The following is a 23561-nucleotide window of genomic DNA, read 5'->3' as shown; positions in this document are numbered from 1 at the left end:
AAAAAGTTTCAAGAAAAAGCTACGGCAGCACTAAAAGCTTTAAGAAAATTAGATTTTAGAAATTCTCCACATAACTCTAAATAGTAGAACTGTGCTTTTAAAGATACTAACAGATGGACTGTCAAAAGCTTATTAAAGTTAAAGTCAAGCCAACTGCCACTGGCTGTTTACCTGCGTTAAGTGAACCGACATGATGGCTTTGTGTTGTCACTCTCGACTTTTTTGCTCTTGAAGAAAGCCAATAGTAGCATTTCCAAGAATGTCAAACTGTCAGTTGTAACGGTATAAAAACTGAAAAGGATTATGGGTAGAAAAAAGAAGGTTCTCAAGGGAAGCACTGATGCAAAGTTAGTCTCACCAAAGGTCACAGAATAATTGTACTGTGTCTGACAATGAGGTCAGGATCACCTTTTAAACTGAAACTTGCAAATAATTTCAAGATATTAGTACAGAAAATGCATATTGGATGGATAAAAGGGTTAACAGAAGTAGGGGGGGAAATAAAATTTAATTAGAGAACAAACATCCTTACCACATTCAAACAGGTTCTGTTTAATTAATTATATTATAGGTGTATTAGAACATTCTGAGTGAACTACTATGGAAAATAATACTCTATAAGCTTATATTAGATCCTTTTAAACTTCTGCTATTGTGTTTTAAAGTTCTTCCAGATGGTTAAAATATCAATTTAACCCAAGTTTTTTTTAAAGCCATATTAAAGAAAAAAAAAATCTTTCTGCATCTTCCTGCAGTTTAAGGTTTAGAAAACATATTAAAGTTTTGTCAGACCACAAAAATCCGATCCTCCTGCCTCCTTGCCTTTTGCTATAGATTGCCATTCAGCTGGCTGAAGGCGTGTTACTAAACTAATGGTTACTGTTGCAACATTACATTATATCATTAAATATTAAACGCAATAAACTTTACTTTAAAACTACTTCAAAACTTATTAAAATGAATGTTTAAAGATTGATATATTTTGTTGTAATCTATATATTTGAATTGTTTAATTAGCAGTGGAAGCCATTCTTGTTTTTTGTAATGAATAACTGGGGAGTGGATATAGTGGATATCATTTTTACATTTTAAATGTCAATTAAATCAACTCAAGATCACCAGACAGTAACGCAGTGTATGATTTAACCAAACTCTAGGTTAAAGGAATCAGCAAGACTAAACATTCATGCAAATTCATCTTTTTCTGCTTTTCTATTTCCCCAAAAGATCTTTAAAAATGCTTTGATTTTACCAACATGCAGTAAAACTCAGTTTGATGTGATTACCGGTAATAAAGTCAGTTTATCAATGATGAAACATGACAACAGAATTTTTTTTACTTTAGCATCACCAGGGGTTTAAAACCCATGTAAAACTTTTGATTCCAGTCTCATTCACTCACACAGGCAACAGACACAAACAGAAATAATTAAAAGGGAAAGTAAAACTTTTTGAAAGGAACGTTTGAACCTGAAACATAAACGGCATCATTATCCCTCATTTTAATCAGGCAATTTTTTAATATACGATACATACATAAGGATGTATTATAATTTATAACATAATGTTGGTGATGATAAACTGTTGGAGTTCAAAAAGTTACAGAAATGGGAGAAAAGCCAAAACCGACACATTAAAATAATGAATTTCAGCACAAAATATTCAACTCACTTTTCAGCCAACTGCACAAAACAGTGATTCAACAAACTAGTGGGGTTTGTTTCATGCTGGTTGACCAATGTAGTTAAAAACATTAGGACCTCAACTTCAGGTTGCTTAAATGCACACAAAAAAACTCCTGGATAAAATCCAAAAATGTTCAGATAAACTAATCTGAATTCAGTTGCCATGATTCAGATGATAACTCACACAGACAGTTGCTCTTCATTGCCTTCTAGAGAAGGCAATGAAGAGCCAAACAACATTAGAGGGTAAATACACAACTCAATCCACGCTGCCACGTTGTGTTGTCTCAAAGTATTTTCCATGTCTTAACCTTACAACAAACCTTTAACATAAACACCCTCCATCAGCTTTTTAACCTCAAATGGCTTCCGTCAGCAACAGCTGCACGAGCGCAAGACAAGTGCCATCCCATTTACCTACCCCTGGTCCAGATAATGAGGAGCCACAGGCTCTGGCACACACACAGCCAGCAGTTATTAAGGCCCACTGTACACACACCCAAATCCACAACACCCAGACCCATTCCTCAAAGCAATACTGCCACCAATTAGGGGGCTATTAAGCTGGGAAATGTGAGGACTTAATAACAAGACACACACAAAAAAAAAAAAACAACTGTGGCAATTGCTGGTTGAAATGAACCGCTGACATTTGTCTGAGCGGGAAGTTGGAATTGATTGGGAAACAAAGACTGGGCTGACATCGCTCCCACTGGACCTCCTCCTTCTGTTTCATGTAACTAAGTGACATAATTACATTTTTAAATGCTAACATTGTTAAAAAAAAGAAAAAAAAAGAAAAGCAGCAATGCAGTCTCAGGCTGCAATGGGTCTATTAACTATAAAATACAAATGAAATGCATTTAAATAATGTGCTTAAATTGGCTTAAAATGATTCTCCTCCGGTATTATATCAGAATGTTGTCACTTTATAACTACAAACAATATTCTGTTTTACCAACATTTTTTGGGACACAAACTAAAGCTGCTAGACAAGAAGCTCTTTTTATTCAGACAACTTTATACATCTGCCAGTGTGTATTACAGAAATAGCAATGCCTTACATGAAACAGGGTGGTGGCTCAGTAATGCTGTGGTTAGGGTGGATGATATAACCGAAACTTATCACAATATATTTATAAATTTCAGTCGATAAGATATAATTCTGATATCGATAGAAAACATGTCAAACGCCTCAGAAAGGGTCCCAGGGATGCCCCTAACAAATGCCGGCACAAATTTGGGAAAACTATTTGGAATGTCTGTAAAACTCCTCAAATATAACATTTTAAAAATTATTGTTAAAAAACACATCCAACTATTTCCAATTTTAGCTACAACCTCAATAGACTAAATTTAAACCAGGACATATTGTCACCTTATAATGGCCACTCATTGTTGCTAAACTGACCCAGTTGGAACTACTGCAGTCTGTGGTGAGCATCATCGCTCATGCAGCCAATATATTCTAAACTAATCACAAACCGTAACATATATCAAAACACCAGAAATGCTTTTAAAATTCATATCCCTGTTATTGAATAAAAATATACCACTATAAATATTGATATTGAGTTATTGAGCCCTGTGCTGTGGGGATACTTTTTAAAGGCCTGAATACCGAAGCTGATCGCATTTAATAGAAAGATTGATCAAGCTAAATAGAGGACATTTCAACCAGATAAGACGTCATATACAAAAAGTCTTGAGTGGGTGCAGGCATTTATTGTATGATTTATCACTATGGTGATAAGTTGCCAGTTATGATAAGAATTTTGAGTATTGGTCTAAATGATAAATTAGAATAAATGATGAATAAACACTCCAGAATTTTTGTTTTCCAATTTTTTTTTTCATGCGTTTCCATTGGGTCATTTTTAAAATTTGAAGAATATGATCAAATATGGTTACTATGACATGTTTAATGGTATAAATCATACTTCTTTATGTAACTGGTGTTCTAAAGAAGCTGAATTTACATGTGTATATTATTCAAGAGTATTTTTTGTGATTGTGGAGCACCTGAGAAAGACTGCAAAGAAGTGAGTTTTTTTTTTTAAATCATATGTTCTATCGTTATCATACGATGGATTATTAGGGCCAGGCTGGAGATGTATTTTTTTATTTCGAGAATAAAGTCACAATATTATGAGAATAAAGTTGCAAGGAGAATATTCATAAAATAGCGAGAATAAATTTGTAACATTACGAGAATAAAGTTGTATTACATGACAACTCTTACAAGAAGCATTTTCTTCCCTAAAATGAGGAATGTCGAGCATCATGTGAAGTTATACTTTTGCTCTGGTTTATCAAATAAGGAAATATTAAATCTTTTAGCACATCAGCATGAAATTTGACATTATGTCCAACTGGACTCCGGTTGCTGTTTGGTGGAGCTGGTCGGCCGTCATATGCTGGTGGGAGCTTGAAGCTTTCTTTCTGAAACGGGTTGTGGTAGGATGACTTCATTCTCGATTGAAGATTTTATGTTCATATCAACCAGCCCTAATCTAGAGACTTATTCAGATAACTTTAAAAATTAGGACAACCCTGAACAAACAGATTAAAAATAATTATCAAAAACTGATCTATTTTCCAAGAAGTGATCTTATATTTACAAAAACAAAAAAAAAAACATAACATTAGCTTATTTCTTTGTTGGGATTTGAAATACGCGACATAGAAATGGAATAAAGTACCATGACTATTGTAGCTGCAGTGTTACAAAATGTCAAAGTGGTATAAATTAGGGGTTTTCTGAATGATCAGCCATTTATTCCTGATTTTCCTAATTATGGAAAATTGGTGATCTGCCGATACTTTGATGATAAACTGATCTTATCTATCTCTGCAAAAGTAAGAAAATCCTCCGCTGTCAATGCTGTAAATGTTTATTTACAGAGCAGAAATTTGTACGTTTTTATAGTTTCACAGGTAATATGCAATGTTTTTCAGTAAGATAAGATCTAAACATCGAAGGTTTCCTGTGATCTTATCAACTGAAAGTTTAAGATCTGAAAAAAATTAAACAAAAGACATACCAGTCAAAAACGCCATGTTGTTTTGTTATTAATTTGAGTACAAGATGACAATAAAGCTTGTCTAAGTCCAAATCCGGCTTTTTATAGATGGTTTTCATTCAGATATCTGCAATTAGTGAACCCCTAGTATGAAAACTTTAAAAAGAAACTGTACTGACACTCTTCCTTTTACTTTGTGTTTGTTAATTTCATAATCTACAAAATCCTACTTCTGTTCAGAAATATTCCCAACATCTAAACATTCGTGGATTCTGATCTTTGCTGCCTTAATGCGTCACTTCTTTTTACTTTCAGCAACACTTATGAACACTAATGCCTAAAAATAAAGTTTGGAAGTGGGATGTCTTAACATTTCTCTTCACAGACAACCTTTAATGTTTCTAAGGGCGACTGAAGTTAGCAGATGAGTATCGGTGTCAGTCAGCACCTCTGTGTGGGACGGAACTCACTTGTCCAGAGCAGAACCTTGTGTTTGGTTGCTGGTCAGTCTAGAGAAGACATTGCGATCATTCCTTGTCCGTAGAGGAGGGGAGGAAGGGGGGGTGTAGCCATCAGTGGGCCTGATGAGGATGTAAAGAAAGTATTTGTGAGCAAAAAAATAAATAAAAATCAATTAGAGATCCGGCGTTTCATCTGGTCGCAAACATCTGTACCTGTAAGATCGGTCGTAAGATTTCCGTCTTGTTATGGGGGAAGTGTCATAACCTCGAGACTGCCTGGGACTGAGACATAAAAAAAAATCCAAGTAGAAACATATGAAACAGATAATACAAAGAAAAAAAATTTTTTTTTAAGCTTAATTGGGCCTGGAAGGTGACGTGCCAATTAAAACAACTCAAACATGTGGCTGAACCTGATCATACCTGGCGGACATCAACCTTTAGAGTAGATGCTGCTACTGTGCAAATAGGTATTAAAGTTAGCACCTCTCTGTGTTCATCACATGTTTAAAAAGAAGGTGAGACAGATCCTATGGCTGTAAGAAGCCTGATAAAAAGAAACAGTATGCGTTTTTTTTTTTTTTTTTTTCAGGCTGCCAGAGAGCAGGAATGTTAGCAGATAATACAAAGGTACGGCAAAGTGGCTCATTTATCCATTCATGCTTTAAGCCTCCGTCTCAGGCTAAAGTTTAAACTCTGGTACAAATGGACGCTCCATAGTGTCTTAAATGGTACTTATTGCAAATGTTATCAACTATAATTAATATAAATATGCACAAATGAAATGTGATATAAGCTAATAAGCACAGAGACGTCCGGGCACAGTGATTGGTTTGTCTACTATTGAGAAAGAAAAAAAAGCTCAAAACAACTAAAAAAAAAAAAAACCTCTGAAGATGAAAGTTGGATTTAGAATAATATAAACATAACCATCCTCCACCATCAAACAAAAAAAAAATAGATTTACTAATTAATATCCTCAGACTAATGCAATCATATTATCAAATACTGTAGCATCACCTGCAATAGAGGAAGGTGTTAGCAGCTGCAAACAGACCGTCCAGAGCCGTTATTAGCAGGTTTATATGCCAGGCGGCCATATTGTTTTTTTTATGTCAGGGCTGATGACGAATCATAGAATTTCCCACATGATATGAACTTCCGTCTGTTTTTTAATTACGCCCTTTAAAATGTGGACTTCCGTGTAAAAATGGCAAACAACAAGAAAATGAAAACCTTAGCCAATGAAGCAGAGGGGTGGAGCTTTACGGGAATACACACAGAAACTGCTGATTACACACTTTGTAACTCTAACCATGCAAAACTATGGTTGTTTGTATTTTTACCTCCATTAAGATCTATTTTATCACAGCTATTGATTTCCAACACAGTGTGAAGTCACCTCTGATCCTATTATGAATGGTTAATAAGTGCTGCAGGCAGCCTTCGATTTTTTGTTTCTGATATCATGGCTCCCAATGAGAAATCACAATCAGCAGCTCAGAATTTTACAAGATTCAACATTTTTAAGATAGTTTCAGCAACTGCCTTTTAAACAGTCCTTCCAACCTCAAGCATAAAGATTCATCCCCATGACTTACAAAGTGTGTCCCCTGACAGGAAGGCTGATGGTGCGGGACACTCTGTCCCTGTTGAAAGGGTCTCTGAGGGGCACGCTGAGCGCCAGGCTGCCTGGAATCAGGCTTAAGCCATCCTCCTGGATATCTGTCAGAGAGGCTAGAGACTTTGTGATGTGCTGCTGCTTGCTGCCTGATGAGGGGTCCAGGACAGGGCCGAGGTACTCCGCCGACACCGCCTTCATCTGAACCGACAGGCGAGGCTCCGTCTGGGGGAAAAAAGGTGAAGCATTTGTCTTAAAGTCAGAGTTTATGAAGAAAGAATCTGAGTTTGATTCAGATGCATGTTTTCTCTGTTTCTCTGGGAAAATGAGAGGCAAGAACCACAAAACAAGCTGCTTAGAAAAGATGAACAAATGCTACATAAAAACGAGAGAAACCAAAGTGTGTAAAGAGAGCTGCACTAACAGAAGAATCTGTTTTCTACCATCAAGGTTTGTGTTTGCTTGTGCTGCCCCCCTGTGGATGCAACAAGTACTAAAGGATGCTTGGAAAAAACCTGAGGCATGGAGGGTAGCAGTAAGACATGATGGAGAGTGATCCTGTTCCTCTTACCTTTATTTTAAAATCATCCTGGCTGTTGGATTCCTTCATCTGTGAGACACTAAAGGAATTGATAAAACAAATGGGATGAAACACAAATAGGGGTCACACTATTTTACAAATGTTTAGTTTGTTTTTTTTTACCCCACATTCTACTAATTTTAGTTGCGTTCTTTTTTTGTGCTTAAGTTTCATAGATGAACAGGAAGTGGGGTGAAGACATTTTGCTCACCTGCTGTCAGAGGCTTGGCTGAACTCTGAGGGCTCCTCGTCTGTGCTGGCATAACCATTTTCTGAAAGCAGGGCAAAAAAAAAGAAACTAAATTTACAGTTAAAATCCAGGATTCAGGATCAATTTAAATGTGAGTCCAGAAACATGTGAAAACGGAATGTTTTATGGTTTTTTGCTTTGCTGGTAATTTATCCTTTAAGGTTTCCTTTCATTGACGGTTTCATCCTGCAAACTAAGATAAGATGCTCTAAAAGAAATGTCCAAACTGAGTAAATGTTTTTGCAAACATTCACACCCATTGAATATGTTTGCATCTATATTATGGTAACAAACCATCAACGTTTATCCATCATTAACTGACACAAAGCAGCTCTTGTTTCGAATGCCTCTTCTAACGTTGCAGCTCGATATGAAAAGGTCTGAGCTAACCTTTGGGAGTGTATTATAGCATGCTACAGATTAGTTTAGCTCCATCAACCTTTATCAGCTCTGAGGAGCATCCATTTACCTGATAAAGAAGCTTATCCCCACAGCATGATGCTGCCACCACTGTGTTTCATGGTTGGGATCGATGTAGATTAAAAGAACCTTTTTGATGCCTGTTTACCAAGAGCATTTCACCATGCTTCCTATGGCCATAGCCCACGGTTTCTCCAGGGTACCTATGGGGCCTCCTGGCTGCTTCTGATAATTCTCCTCAGTTTAACAGGAAGGCTGTGTCATTGTAGGTTTACATTTCTGCCATGGTTTGAACGGAGCTTTGAGCTCAGAGCTTGAAATATGGTTTTATAAACTAAACTTGCTTTAAACTTCTGAACAAGTTCATCACTGATTTGTCTGCCTCTTTTTTTCCTTTTAGTTCAGCTATGTTCTCCTCTTCTGAGGCCTGAAACAGAACAGCTGGACTTATTCTGTATTTAGACCAGACTATGTGAAGGTCAATCAGAGTAAAGTCATTTAAATACCAGGGAGGAACTATATTGTAATTTAACCAATATTTTACACTTAAACTGGTTAATAACCGATATCAATAATCTGTTATTCTTAGACTCTCTTACAGATATCCTGTAGTTTTCTGCTTCCATTCCTTTGCAATCCCTGAATATAGCAATTCACCTATCAGTTTTGGAGAATTTAATATCAGCCGATATCGATAGCATGGGGATAACATTGGGCATCCCTACTAGATACCAATGCATGTTAGAGCAATACCCTTATTTGTAAATAAAGTTTTTAAGTGGTATATGGTGTTTGTTGTTTGACCATTTTTTTTTTTATCTGTCAATCGGAAGTAACGCTTAAAAAAAACCTTGTAAACAAACTTTATAATCATTTTAAACTGCTCTCACCTTGCTGGACGTTGTGGATCAGAGCCTGGAGCTCAGGGATGTATTCTGCCTTTTCTCTCAGCGCGTCCAGAATCATATGGTTGTGGGAGGAGCCGATTACATCAGTCTGTCTCAGCTGGCCCTCCAGAAGTCGGATCTGTGCCTCTTTCTGAGCCACCTGTAAACTCTATACACAGGCACACAGGAGGAGAGATCATTTGTTATATCTTCAGGCTCAAACATCCAGAACGTTTAAACCTTTAATGGTGCTCAGCCTCTTCCAACTGTGGGATTCAACCTTGCTCTAAAAAGTACAGAATTAATGCAAAACTTAACTACTTCTTAGAAACCCTTTCCTTCTAATTAACAGCTGTAAAGACAGTAACCCCTAATTTACACTATGTCTGTTTCCATTGCGCTCAGCTGCAAACTCTAATCAATGGGAGCCTTCACACAGCCTCAGCAGGGCGGTGGCGAGCTGACGGCATTAAATATACAGAAATAACATTGCCCCCACAGAAACCCAGAACTAGCAATAATCGGGTTTACTTACTCAAAGGCTGCTTTATTAATACTTTTACGAGTCTATTTATGCATTTGTATTCTTGCAATTGCACACATTAGATGAATTATGGGGCAATAAATATAAATGTAGGTAATCAAAATAAAACTGAATATCAAATACACACATAACTTCCCTGCACGCAGAGTACCAAGTCATCGCAGTATGTAATGCCATAAAACTGTCTGCATGTACAGAAATGAAAAGTAAAGCATTTTTAACCCTTTTAAACCCCATAGGAGGAGTTGTTTTGGTCTAACTTCCATGTTTATCACTTGCTGTTATTGTGAGATCTGTGCATATCTGTTGCTGCTCTGGACTTCACGCTGCATTGGAGCTGGATGCAGTGTACATTGGGACTAAATCAGCATTTTGCTTTCAGAGGAAAATCGAACTTCTGAGTCTATAAAAAAACATGTAAAATGTTCATAATTAACCACAGGGAACAAAAAAAAGAATATTTTATATTAATTAAAAAACAAACCCAGCACCATCAGTAGGCAATGCAGGTTAGGTGTCTTGCCCAAGGGCACAATACTGAAAGGTGAAGCAAGAGCTTGCACCAACAACTCTTCAGCTGCAGAGCAAACTCATGCATCTGAGGCCAGTCGCCCCCAACATAACATCATCAAAATCAAACCTTGTTTATGAAGCATTATCTCACGTGTTGTGCAACACAAAATGCTCTAGCTTTATTTCCAGAGCAGCAGCCTCACCCTAGCCAAAGCAGGACCCTTACATACACATCTCATGAACAACAAGCTTTTTTTGTTGTTTATTTTTTAGTGGGCCAAAGCCCTTAATTTAAGTACACTAATGGAAATTGGTGCTGTTATTGTCTTATTCTTTTAATAAGCTATGTAACCTGCTATGATCCCAGGTTTATAACAAGTGATGGAATGGGTTCTAGTTCTCACTTAGGGAACATTTAAAAGGCCGGTAACCAAGGAGCCAATGCATTGATTTTAGAACTGGGGTAAACCAAACAGTCAAAATAAAAAATAAAAACATTGCAGTACAGCAAACTGCCACTAGATGGTGTATAAAGAACAATTTATTATTGTAAGAGGCAGCACAGAAAAAATTTTTGGTGCAGGTTTATGCTTCATTTTTCACTGCACATGAGCTTCACCTTATCAATGGAGGCCTTCAGGAAGTGGTCCAGCAGGTGGCGTGCTTCAGCCAACGAACAGGAACTGATCACCACTGAGGTGTCCACTGAGTCCAGCTCATCCTGAATAACACCACAGAACATCAATGAGGGCTTTATGCTGCAAACACTCCATGTGTTTCTGTGTAAATGTTTGTGTCCTCTTACCTTGGTCTCCTCTATCTGCACGATGGTGGCCTGACAGTCAGACAGACTATCATTGATGTAGTCTATATTGGCATTCAGCACTTCGATCTCCTCGTTAACTTCCTGAAGGAGGCGGTCCTCGGCCTCCGGCCCCTCTCCGTCAGCCATCAGGACCTCCCTTTTATGAGAGAGAGCTTCCTGCTGCATTGTCAGCTCTTCTCGCTTCTGACTCATCAAAACACAATATGCACATGAGATTAAAAAAACTTTATAATAAGCAAAAAAAAAACATGATTTTGACTCAGAGTCATTCTGTTTTTCTTATTTTTTTTGATAAACACTTCAACCATGTTGTCATCAAAATATTAAGACAAAAATCAAGGTGTGGCAATTAAAAAAAAAAAAAAGGGCCGTTTGTCCTGCAGACACTTTGCCACGTAGGAAGAAGAGGAACTAAGCTCCTCACACTTGGTTTCAGTTCTTTTCTACTGACATGAATGAGTTAAAAGATGGGATGAAAATGCTTTGCAGAAACCAAAAAAATTAGGAAACGAAGTCCAAAAACCGAAACACCAAAAGAAGTTGCTATCTCAAATATTAAAATTGTAGCATTTTTGGCTATTAAAAAGACTTATTACTGTTTAACCTCAAGAAATTTCAATAAAATATTAGTTATTCAATAACAAAACAGGGCTTTTCATCTACAAATAGATAAGTGTGAATGGGGGGAGAAAAAAAATAGCAATATTCATGCGAGCACAGATTTCTCCACTTTCAATTGCATTTCGCTCTTAAAAGGTGTCAGGCTGGATTTAAATAAGATATCCGATTACTTTTGTTTAAAATAAGAAAGGGAAGACACAATTAATTAGATTTATTGTGATTAATTGCTTATTGAAATAATCGTCAATTAATTTAATAATCGATTCATCGTTAACTGGAGTATAAAGACTGTACAGCATGCCTTCAGCTGACAGAGCAACCTTGTTAGAGCAGCAAGCATACCAAAACCGTTTAAAAAATATTACAATTTTTAATTTAAAATAAAGATAAAAAACATTTTCATCTGTCAATATCCTTTATTCAAATTTCCTCAAGAGGTAAAGTTTTAGTTTGATCAGATTTAATAGTAATATAACATAATCAACAGATTAAATTATCTGCAAAATAATCGTTAGTTGCAGCCCTACTGAAAACGGTAGATTTGTACTGGGAAAATACTTAAGGAACCAGTTACTGCTGCCACTGTGGCCTTACAGATTCCCTGCAGTGACACCTAATGCAGCACAATAGTGTGAATGCATTTACCTCCTTACTGGCACATAAACATGAGAAGAAAGGCGCTGTGGGAAGGTGAACCATGTGCAGTTAAGACTGCAATCGGTCTTAATGGCAGGTGAGCTCGCTGCAGCCACAAGTAACCCCTGACTGCAGGCTGCAGATCTGGGCGTGACTAAACGTTGAGCAACACCTAAATCACCCACATTGCAAATGCATGAGCTTCCAAATGTCTTCTTTTCTGAAATTTTGGCCTATTTGAAAAGGATTGTAGGAACCAAATGACTTTCTTTAATCTCCCACACACCTTCAAAGAGCTTCTGCAATGCCAGATATTCCACACCACACACTTAGGAAAAACAATGTGGACAGAACCAAGTGGAAAGACAGTGGACGGTCTTTATAAATAAAATATTGTGATATGATTGGGCCAGTACATTGACTAAATCCATGGTTTTAGCCCTCCAACCCCTGACAAATTTGCCTTTAAATGTAACCTTATCTGTTCTTCAGAGCTGTATTTATGCATGTATTTAAAATAAAGAATATCTTTTTATTCAAGTTCAATTTCTAATGACAACTGATGTCTTATGACAGCGTGTTAAAGGGTTAAATCCAAGGGAGGAAAAAAAATGACCAAAAAAAAAAAAAACTGTTTTTTTTTTTTTACATTTTCAAAAACAGATTTTAAACATCTGTCCAGACCTTGATAAGGCGATCCATGTCTGCTTCCACATTAGAGATGGTCATTCTCTGCATGACGATGTCCATTATGCGGCGCTCCAGGGTTTGCCACTTCAGGCGGGCAGCCTTGGAGAAACTGTTGGCTCTGCCTGCAGCAGCAGTGCTGCCCAGGCCTGCTGGTTTCCTCTGCATCATCTTCTTGCTGATGAAAAGTTATAATGCATAAAAAGAAGACTCATATTCCTGCATTTTTTCAGACATTTTGATGTGTGTGAAATGTTTTATATGTCTTAAAGGTTTCAGAATTTGTAAGCAAACAAAAATGCAGAAACGGTACATGATGCTAATTTCACAGTGATATTTTTCTACCAAATCCAGGCTAAATGGGTCTAAAGACATTTAAACTCCATAGTTTTCACTTTTGTTTGAAAAATGCTGAGTTACTTGTAGGGATGCACGATATAATCGGCCCCCTATCGGTATCGGCCTGTATCGGCCTTAAAACTGAATATCGGACATCGACCCCACCGATATTTAACCCGATATTTGATCAGCTTTTGAGTTTCTAAAGTCTAAAAAAAAAATAAAAAATACTACTTCTTCTTCTTCCTCAAAAACTTATTTTTTACAGACTTAAAAACTTCTAAAGACGAGGGAAAAAATATTGATACATTAAAATATCCCAATATCTTCATATGCTGATATATTGCCTTTTAAAAACACCATATCAATCTCTTTTACTAATGAAATATTGCTATATGTCATCGTTATGCTACGAAATCCCCCGAAAATTCACGAAATTTTGCCATATTTTTATATGTTGATATATTGACGCGGTATCGATCTATTTTACTAACAAAATCTCACAAGAATTTGCAAAATAACTCGAGAGTTTGTAACAGAACGAAGAAATTTCACGAGATTTTGAAAGTAAAATAGATCGATACCGCGTTTTTAAAAATCAATTTGATATCAGCATATGAAAATATATTTGGGTATATTATTTTTCAAAGTGTCAGAAATAGATAACAAAACTGCTGTTTTCAATGACTACTTATTTTTGTCCAGCTTTAACATCAGTATCGGTTATCGGCTACATGAGTTTTAAAATATCGGCATATCGGATATCGGCCAAAATCCCAATATCGTGCATCCCTAGTTACTTTGCATTGCTACGTGCAGCTAGATAACGCTTACCTAATCACCCGCGTTCCATCCATACTCCCCTCGCTCTCCGCTATGTATCCGTACGCGTTGTTCTTATTGTTCCACTGCCGCACCAGCCCACTCACGGTCCTCGCAGTCTCCGCCTCAGAGCCGCTCGCCGTCGTGCTGGTTGACAAGTCAGCTCCAGAGTCCGTAACGGGGGGCGTTTGGTTCCAACGGGCGACCCGCCCTGCCACACGATCCGACATAGGCTTGGCCAGGCGCCGCAGGGCCGTCACTTCCTGGGTCTTCCTGCGCAGCACCAGCTCCTGCTGCCTCTTCTGAGACTCCAGCGCTCTGATCTGGTACTAAATTCAGCAGGTGTTTGGATCATTTAGAGTTTATAAATGTCCTTTTTTTTTGTGGTTTTATTAAAATAACATTCTAAAGTTCAGGCTGTTTATTTTTATTTTTTTTACTTTTCTTAGGGACTTAAGACGGAGCCCTAAAGGATCACAAGTCAGGAAGAAAATTCAGAATGTAAAAACTGCATGTTTTGTATTCTTGTTTTTCAGCAATACTTCTACTTCCTGCCTAGGAGCAAATACCTAAATACAGATGGAAAATACTGACGCTGACTGGAATAACTACGTCCAAGCTCTCAGGAAGCAACATTAAAAAGTCTGCACAAATTTCGGCTCCAAACGCAGTCATTAAATGCTCTCTAACCTCCTGTCGACGCTGCTCCTTCTTTAGCTGAGCAATCTCTCGATTCCTCTTAGCCTCTACCATCCTCCTCCTCTGTTGCTCCTCCTTCATCTGCTTCATCAGCACCACCTGAGAACAGGCCGAAGCTGCACGTTTAAAATTCCTTCCTTTTATTTTTTCAACCAGACTAACTTTCGTCCGCTTACCTTTGCCTTCTTCATCTCGTTGACCTCAGTCTGCAGCTTTTTCAGCTCCCGCTCGTACCTGCCCTGGTTTTTGAGGAGACGTGCATGCTCCTTTTGGGCTGCCTGCAGCTTGAGCAGGTCCCGGTTCATTTCTTTCAGCCGCTTCTCGTACTCCTGCCTGATTTTGCTGGCCTTCTCCTCGGTGTAGTTTTCCATGGACACTGAACAGCCATGTAAAAATGTTGAAGAGGCAACAATAGTTATAAATTTGTTGAGGATTACTGAGGTAAACTCACTGAGGTTCTGAAGCACACGGTCTCTCTCCAGCTGCGTGTCTCTGATCTTGTTCTGCAGCAGGATGAGCTTCTCCTCGTACTGCAGCTTTAACATCAGCAGCCGCCGCTGGCTGTTCTCCAGCTCGTCTATCAGCCTCTGCTTGATCTCAATCTCACAGGTCAGGTCGGCCAGATCTGCCTGAAAGTTGGCTGCATGTTGGGGAGTTAAAGAAATTATTTTAACCCCAGTCTACATTCATATTAAGTAAATGCACATTGGAAAACAACAAAACATTTAAAAAATGAGCATAGAGTCTGCCATTGCCTTTCTCATCCGAGTCAGAATCTGAGTCCACCAGGCTCTCATCACTGTCGAAATCGTCTTCCTCGTCCCTGCCCTCCTCTTCATCCTCGCCTTCATCTTCCTCACAGCCGCTCTCCTCCTGCAGCGGAGACATGATGTCCTACAAACACACAAAATCTATACTTTAAACTCTATCCTGCTGATTTATAGAGAATTGCTAATAAACCTACACCTCACCTCGGTGGTGTTGTCGTCTGAATCGATCTCTCCATTCTGTCCGTTTTCCTGACAGTGCAGCTTTACTCGTTTCTTCAGACCCTTCTCCAACTCTGGGCTGCAGGAGGGAGAAAAGCGTTATTAAATATCTTTAGATAAAATCATTACTGTGCTTTAATCAGAAGATTACCCTGCAGGATTGCTGCCTTCTAACAATCCTAGCAAGCAGATACGCTGATGGCAAACATAAGCCTTCCATTAAACTACATCAACCTTTATCCTTTACATTAGGTTTTTAAGTTTTATTACTCGTTTTATTCCCCCTATGCTCTCACCTTTATAGATCCTATCAGCCATTCCATCTGCCACCATTTCTCTGCAATTAGACTGTTAGACTTGTACTCCTCATCTCGTACGACCCATGGCTAACTGTGTGAAACCTTTTAGTGTCCTTCGCCAGCATAAACCGACAGCACTCCAACGCTCCCAATGTCCCAAAGTCCTAATTGACTTGGATGCAGCTCTCAGAAAGAAAATGAGGCAGAGACGGAAGCAGATGCAGATCTTAATCCCTTTCAGCTTGTAAAATGGGCGCAGAATCAATTCAAAGTTTGTTCAACATAAAGCTCAGGTGTTTGGAGACACTGCCTTATTGTCTAAGTTTAAGCATAATATCTGAATCGTTATTTAAGAAACAAGTTTCCTTTACATTTTATTTCATATTGTTTGGTTTTATGGGTTGGCATCTGGTTAGAAAGCGAATACTAGTGACCTTGAGCTGTTTGACGTAGATAGCGTTCAACTGCTGTCTGACCTGACCGCAGAGAGCCTGAGATGGAGTGACTAAGCAGCTGACATTTACAATCGATCAGGTGGAGAGAAAAAATGCATTCGGCTGATCTGGAGCTGGATAAGAACATAAAAAAAATAAAAAATAAAAAAAAGATAGACAGTGCATGTTGGAGTAGCTCTGCAGGGACTTTAGTTCCTCTGTGGATCAAAGTTTCTTTCTTTTATGTGTTTTACCTGGAGTGTTGGATGCTGTGTAGAAAGAAGGTTTTTTTTTTATCTTTTCATTTTTTTTTCAACTTTGTGATGATGGGTAACCATAGCAACCTGGTTTTTACACCTGGGAGCAGCTCATTAACATCTCAAAAGCATATGTCAAACACTGAGTTGAAAAGGAGGCGCCAAGGATCCATAGTGGCAAGGAAAGGGAAGAGAGGAGGAGAAAATTCAAGCCATCTCTTCCATCAGTTATTATGGACAATGCTTTCTGCCCATAAGAGCAGACAGAGATTTAAAAATGGCTGAAAATTTAAAGTAGAAACTCCTCTAGAACCACAGGAGAGGATTTCATAAAGAAAAATGAAAAACAATATGAAAAATATCGAGGATCCTCTTCAGAAGACTGTTAAACACAAACAGCTGCAGTAAGAGGCTTATCCAGATCCGGTACAAAAAACATTTATTTTACCTTTTCTATCAATGAATTATCTTTTAACTAAAATCATAATCAGTACAGATCTTTTCATATATTGTCTAATTAAAGATGAAAATCTTTACGGACTGATGAATAATTTGATTGGTGAATGGATCTAAAAGGGAACAAAGACAATGGAATAAAATGATATTCAAATTTTCCATTTCTTCACCTCAGTCTTCTCTGTCGTCTCTCCTTCTTCTTCAGTCTCTCGATGTCCATCTTGGCACGTCGCAGCACATCCGTCATCTCGGCCTCCATGGACAAGGACACAGGGGAGGAGCCCTGGGGATGGCCGGGGGCGGGGCTTAGAGCAGAGGCTGGAAACGAGGAGCGAGAGGAGAGCCGGGCCACCTGCCGTCGCAGCGACTCGTTCATGGCCTCGCTCTCGAGGAGTTTGGATCTGACCAGGCAGGAGGAGTTAAAAAGACAGAAATGAGGAAGATTTAAGGATCATTGATATTTGAGCTCACAGATCCCCCAGAAGTCACAAGTCTTGGAAAGCTTATAATCAAGCCGTTACCTGAGTTCTTCAACTTCTCGGATATAGTTCTGTATGAGCGTTCCAATCTCCTCATTGCCTTCACCTGCAGGTCAAAAGAAAAGCTACTTTGTTAAACTGTTTTTGACCAACAGTAAAGGTATACATACAGCCTTATAAGCATAAGGAACAGTGTTCAGGTGTGGAGCGTCTCTGTGTCCACGTACTTGACTTGGTGAGCAGAGTGCTGATCTCATTGGCCAGCATATGTGTCACCCGAGTGTTGAGGTGATCGATGGTCTCCTGCATGGCTTTTACCCTCAGTCTCAGAGAGTCATTCTCCCTCTGCAGCATGGTGTTCTCCTGGTATAGGTCACTATAGCCTTCTGAACCTTCCTCACCCGCCACACGCTTTCCCTGAGGGGAAATAAACAAAAAGAAAAAGTCAGGCCTAGAGAGAAAAACTGAACACGGCGCCATTGTTCAGACTGAGTGTAATTGTCTGTGGCTCCTCAGGCAGCCATTGTTGGGGTTTTTAGGGGCAAACATTCTGCTGTTTATGCCCCAAACAGAGAGGCAGTATCTAATCTGGTCAATCGCACCTCAGTCCATTAGCAGACTACAGTCACATCCCATCGAGGTCAGCTGACAGCTCCTTAACACAGATGTTTTCCTCTCGTAACCATAGTGATTTCAGGCTAAACAACAGCTTTTTTTATTGTAGCCACAGGTCAAAGCTGACAAACTTAAGCTCCATGTTAATGCTCCAAATACATTTTCCATCCTACTTCATATACATGTTGCCTGAAATCAGAACGATTTCTACTGAATCCTTTCATATTTCATTTTGGAAGACCAGCTTCTTCATAATCAAGCTAATTTATACACAGTGCTTCAGCGATTTTTTATTCACCCTTTAGTATTTTTTTTTATTTTTACCTAAAAGACCTGTTTTTTGTTTGTTTTGTTTTTTTGTTAGTTTTTTTTATATTATCTTTAATTGTCAATTCAATAGAAGTTCAATAGTATCAAATGGTTTTAGAATAAAGAACCAAAAGTTTGTTGTGTCCAGCTGAGTATAAATCCAGCTGTTCTGTCGAGATCGTAAAGGTTTCTTAAGAAATATATCAATTTTTAAAAATAGTAAGGAATATGGAATTAATTTTATTCCTTTATTGCTACAAAAAATGCATTGTATATATATTAAAAAGACATATTTAGTAAATATAGATTTAAAAAATGCGATCCAGATTGCTCAAATTCTTTCAAAAAATTTTTAAAGCTTTATATTTTATCATTTTTTCTTGCAAATTTCCATCTTTGATTGAGTGTTAAGAACTAAACTATTTTTAAATTGCATTCAACAGGTCACATTCTCTTCAATTCTGGGGGCGGGTGATATTATAAGAAAGTGATTCATAAAACTTAATCTGAAAAACAGAAATAAAAAAAAAACATTTGAAAATATAAAATAGAAATAAAATAAAAAAATGTATTTAAAACACATTTATTTGTAATGTTTTGGTACTCGGCCTTCATCAGGGTAAACTATGATCCTTTTTTACTTTTGCATCTGTCAGGTTTATATAGATGTGTGAAGAGCTCTATTGAAAAATATAAATAATACATTTGAAAAAAATAATATTAACCCAAAAAAACAGCTAATCTAAAAAGTTAATCTGAAAACTTTTAATTGATTTAAACGTTTCCAACATTTAATTTCTGAACTGCACTTTCTTTATTCCCACATACAAAACATGTTCTTTACTTGCAACACTAATGGGACAAAATTCCCTCCATAAAGGAGCACAGAACAAGCAAAACATTATTTACAGTGAAAAATGAAATAATCAAAGGTAACGCCTTGAAACATGCTTGTAGCTTAGTGCTGTTAATGAGAAGATGGATGCAATACAGGGCAATACTTTAAGGAAAACCTTTAGAGGTTAGAACTTCAGACTGAGGTTCAAGGTAAAATTTTAAGCAGGAAAAAAGCCATAAAAATAAAACGTGAGCTACAATCGAATGGTTTAGATCAAATCATAATGGTAGAATTTAAAGTCCAGAACTAAATCAAACTGAATTCTTAGTAAATCGGTGGTAGACTGAGACAGACTCAGATAGACCCAAAAAGCCTGAAATTGTAATGAAACATGGTTTCTACTGACATCATTACAGATGTACACACATCACTTAAGATTCTGGTTAAAAAAACTGATAGTTATACATCCTTTGTTTTCCAATCCTAACTAAAATCCCCATAAAATCCATTAGTTTGTGGTCATAATGTGATAAACAGAAAGGTTCAGAGAGTGTTAATGTTATTTGCGAGACTGTAGGAAATGTGTAAAAGGTTAAGTTTAACCCAGTGACCTTCATTTCCTTCTGTTCAGTTACTTTCCTCCATTTCATTCATCTAATCACCTCTCTTGCTCCTTTTTTCATTCAATGTGTTATCAGATCTTCAACCTGCCACTTTCCATTTCTCCATCTTTCCCTCTTCTTTTTAATCCAGAATGGCTTATTTTAGTTTCACCCATCACCTCCGTCACTCACCGCCTTGTACTCCATCAGCTCCATCTGGAGCCGGGCTATCTCCGCCCGCAGAGCGTTGATCTGCTGGCTGGTCTTGTCTTGGTTCACCACCACCTTGTTCTTGATGTTTCGGGCACGGTTGGCGTACTTCAGCGTGTTCAGCGTCTCCATGAAGTCACGGTCCGACGGGCTGACGCAGGCGATCATGACCGTGCGGCTAAAGAGAACAATCAGACGCTCAGTTCTTTTCAGTATCATCTTACTACCACATATCTATATACCTGTGAAAATACTGTTTGAGTACCTGTTGCCTCCTAGCGAATCCTGTAACAGTCGCGTAAGCTTGGAGTCTCTGTATGGGACGTGTCCTGCTTTCTTATTCTGATCACCTAAAGCGCTGATCACATTCCCAAGAGCAAGCTGAGAAACCAGAGAGAAGCATCCAGACGGTATTTAGGAAGAGCGAGCAAAAAAATTAAGATGCAGTGCAGTTTGAGCACAGTACAGCAATGAGGATACAATCATTTTTCTCTCTGACCCACCAGCCCACAGTTAATAGAGATTCCCTCTCTGGCCCGCTCTCCGGTGGCGCCTGTGCGTTTAAGCCGCTCAGAGCCCGCCAAGTCTACGAAGTGAAACTTGGCCATCAGTGTCTCGTACTCTGGCTGGGCAATGGGTGAAGAGTCTACACCGTTCACCTCCGTGTTCTCTCCTCCGTTCTGCTGAGAGTAAAGCATCCAACATCAGGCTGGCAACCATTTAAACACCTCACGTTCTGCTGAGATCAGCTTCAGTTAGTTCGAAATATACATTTTCAATCTTATTAACAGATTCAACCAACAATACAATGCTTTTAAAAATCATTTTACATCTTCAAGGCTCTCCGTTCTCCTGCAAACTTCTGGACTTACCATCTCCTGCTGTTGAAACACCCTCATCTGACAGACATGGATGGTGAAGATGGCGTGCGAGCGGGAGCTTTGTGCGTTCATCTGTGTGCTGGCTGTGGTACGGGACAGAGCCCCGAGCTTCAGGCACTGCAGCAGCTGCAGAACACAAAGTAGGACAGTTATAGACTTTTCATCTGAAATTAGACAAATTAAAAAAAAACAATTATTAGCATAGACTAATTTGTAAGAAGAAACATTTAAATTTGTTCTGATGCTTATCATTGCCAGGAGGAATCCATAAGCTTCCAAATACGTTTGATGATTTAGAAACAACTCCCAACTCTGCTCATTTAAAGATTTGTCAAGAATTTTTTTCTTATTTCTTAGTCATCCTGCCTTCACCTTTCCTTTCTCCTTAATTACTGCCTCCTTACTCCCAATTTGTTTTGTTCTTTAAAGTCGAAAGGAGTCTTCCAATGGGTCATAATTCAGCAAATGAAAGCAAACATGAGCTGACAAAAATAAAGACATCATTTCTTAACTCTGCCACTGCATAATTATTGAAGTGTTGTTGGAGCCAATCAGTTCCTGTGAAACGTTTCCACCTGCATCCTCTGCTATGGTGCAAGATAAAAAAAAATGCGTAGGTATTTAAATTTGTAAATTTAAGTCAATAGACAGGAATAAATTTAAAATCTGTATTTATTCTTTGTTGACAATTCATATATCAGTGAAAATCTATGTTTAAAAGTTACTAATAAGTGAAAACTTTGCAGAACTACAGGTACAAATCCTACACTTTATAGGTTGAAATCTACAGTACCAACCTGATAAATCTGTCACTATTCACCAGCTAGTGGTGGTGATGCACCTAAAAGTTGCTTGCTAAACACTTTTAAACCCAAAGAAGAAGATAAGTAAAGAAAAAATCCACTGAATATGAGGCACAGGCATTGAAAAAATGTCATGAAAGATGTAAACTTGTTGATTCACACTCATAAATTTGTCATTTGTACTTGTAGATTTCCAAATTCATAGATGTTTACCTTGCATTCATAACATCTAAACTTTTATCATCTCAGATGAAAATCTAATGTCATGCATCTATGAGTTAACAAACAGCAACAAAAATAAAAAATCTTAAATATATGCAGTTTATTGACTGATATTTACAAATACAAACATCTAGGTTAATGTTTTTATTGACAGTTATTTTACTTTGTTGTCGTGTTTAACAAATATTCCTTTGGGGGAAAAAAATCTGAAGTATTTTCCCACATCAGTCATTGATCGCTTAACTGGAACTTTTAATATATTGTACTGTTTGTTTAACTTTGATTTTCAATTTAACTATGAAGTCATATTATGCTTTCTTCTCAGGTACTTCTTTTATAGTTTCCACAAATATATGCAAAATACATTTTCAGTTGTAAGTTTTTTGAAGTTGCCGTTTGTGCAACAGCTACAGAAGCAAACCAAAAAATGTGTCGCACAATACTTGGGATTTTATTAAATATCACAATACATCAAAAAGAGCGATATATTGTGATTTTTATAATCATATAGCTCTGGCAAACCTCAGGAGATCTGCTGTAGCTGCTAGAGAGCAGATGATTAATAGGATCTTCGGCTGGGCGGCACCACCTAAGTGGTTGGAGGTTTCAGAGTAAGACAAGGAATTTAGTGTTTGCCTATAAATATTTTTCTTTAAATTTTAGATCTACTACTTTAAATACTAATATCATCTAATGACATATCTCTATACTTGACTGACTCATTGAATTGTCCTCTAATTGGAACTGGGGGACTTTTTGTTGAATGGCCCCAACAGTATCAGAAACTGAAAAACTGTTTATATGTTCCCAATCAGTGAACAAAACATACTTGGTTCTCCAAAGTAGTGCTGATGATACTTTAATAAGATGTAGAACAGGGGTCACTTATTAAAAGTCAGCGGGGTCCAAATAAAGAAAATCATCAACCAGTAAAGGTCCGGAGATATTTTATTATAAACATTGAATTAAAAAAAAAAACATAAAAAAAGAAAATGTTTCCATTTTAAAATCTAAAGTGTTTTTTGAAGTAGAGAACAACAATCGTTCAGTTTGGTTTTTAGACAATTTCCTGATTAACATATTTTATAAAACACCTAAATTGACTTTTTTTTTTAATGAGAGCTTAATGAGAGCAGTGGGCTTTAGCTGCTCTGCAAAGGTCAGGGTTTGAATGACGACAAAGCCATTCTCAAGCCATTTCAGGCTCATGCGTGAGATTATATATTCCCAAAAACTAAGACCGTTTAATTAAATGATTGGATGCAAACTATTGGTACTTGAACAGACCAGGAAGCAGATTTCTCATCTCGATCAAAATATTTATTTTATACTAAGAGGCTTAAAAGTTAAATCAAATCCAGTCAAAATGCCCCAGAGCGCCTCTCACAACTTCAAAAGAAACTTCTCATCTCTTCTGGATGAAGAGATGCTGAGTTTGGAAGCAGAGAACAAACATAGTTCATACAAACAATGTAGGATCGTAGTTATGGATGGATGGATGGATGGATGGATGGATGGATGGATGGATGGATGGATGGATGGATGGATGGATG

The 23561-nt window shown here is 37.8% G+C and overlaps 1 protein-coding gene across 5 annotated transcripts in view; it reads right to left on the bottom strand.

Moving 5' to 3' along the window:
• Positions 1-23561, bottom strand: part of kif21b (kinesin family member 21B) — a 100498-nt gene that overhangs the window by 33095 nt on the left and 43842 nt on the right. For 4 of the 5 annotated variants that reach the window (XM_015400342.1, XM_015400346.1, XM_015400345.1 and 1 more), the window contains exons 5-26: positions 20975-21109; positions 20606-20785; positions 20368-20483; positions 20085-20280; positions 17756-17945; positions 17571-17634; positions 17220-17450; positions 15586-15682; positions 15370-15508; positions 15066-15254; positions 14791-14990; positions 14606-14713; positions 13928-14244; positions 12752-12932; positions 10790-10993; positions 10604-10705; positions 8931-9096; positions 7582-7642; positions 7362-7410; positions 6771-7015; positions 5383-5451; positions 5179-5289 (exon numbers count right to left, since the gene is read on the bottom strand). In XM_015400342.1, the coding sequence (XP_015255828.1) occupies positions 5179-5289; positions 5383-5451; positions 6771-7015; positions 7362-7410; positions 7582-7642; positions 8931-9096; positions 10604-10705; positions 10790-10993; positions 12752-12932; positions 13928-14244; positions 14606-14713; positions 14791-14990; positions 15066-15254; positions 15370-15508; positions 15586-15682; positions 17220-17450; positions 17571-17634; positions 17756-17945; positions 20085-20280; positions 20368-20483; positions 20606-20785; positions 20975-21109 (3350 nt within the window). The remainder of the gene's footprint in view (positions 1-5178; positions 5290-5382; positions 5452-6770; positions 7016-7361; positions 7411-7581; positions 7643-8930; positions 9097-10603; positions 10706-10789; positions 10994-12751; positions 12933-13927; positions 14245-14605; positions 14714-14790; positions 14991-15065; positions 15255-15369; positions 15509-15585; positions 15683-17219; positions 17451-17570; positions 17635-17755; positions 17946-20084; positions 20281-20367; positions 20484-20605; positions 20786-20974; positions 21110-23561) is intronic. The other variant, XM_015400344.1, reaches the window with a different exon arrangement.

The sequence above is a fragment of the Cyprinodon variegatus genome, unplaced genomic scaffold, assembly GCF_000732505.1.
Source record: "Cyprinodon variegatus isolate N-32 unplaced genomic scaffold, C_variegatus-1.0 Scaffold1094, whole genome shotgun sequence".
Taxonomy (NCBI): Eukaryota; Metazoa; Chordata; class Actinopteri; order Cyprinodontiformes; family Cyprinodontidae; genus Cyprinodon; species Cyprinodon variegatus.
Note: the sequence above shows the minus strand (reverse complement) of the source record. Positions and strands in the feature narration are given on the sequence as shown.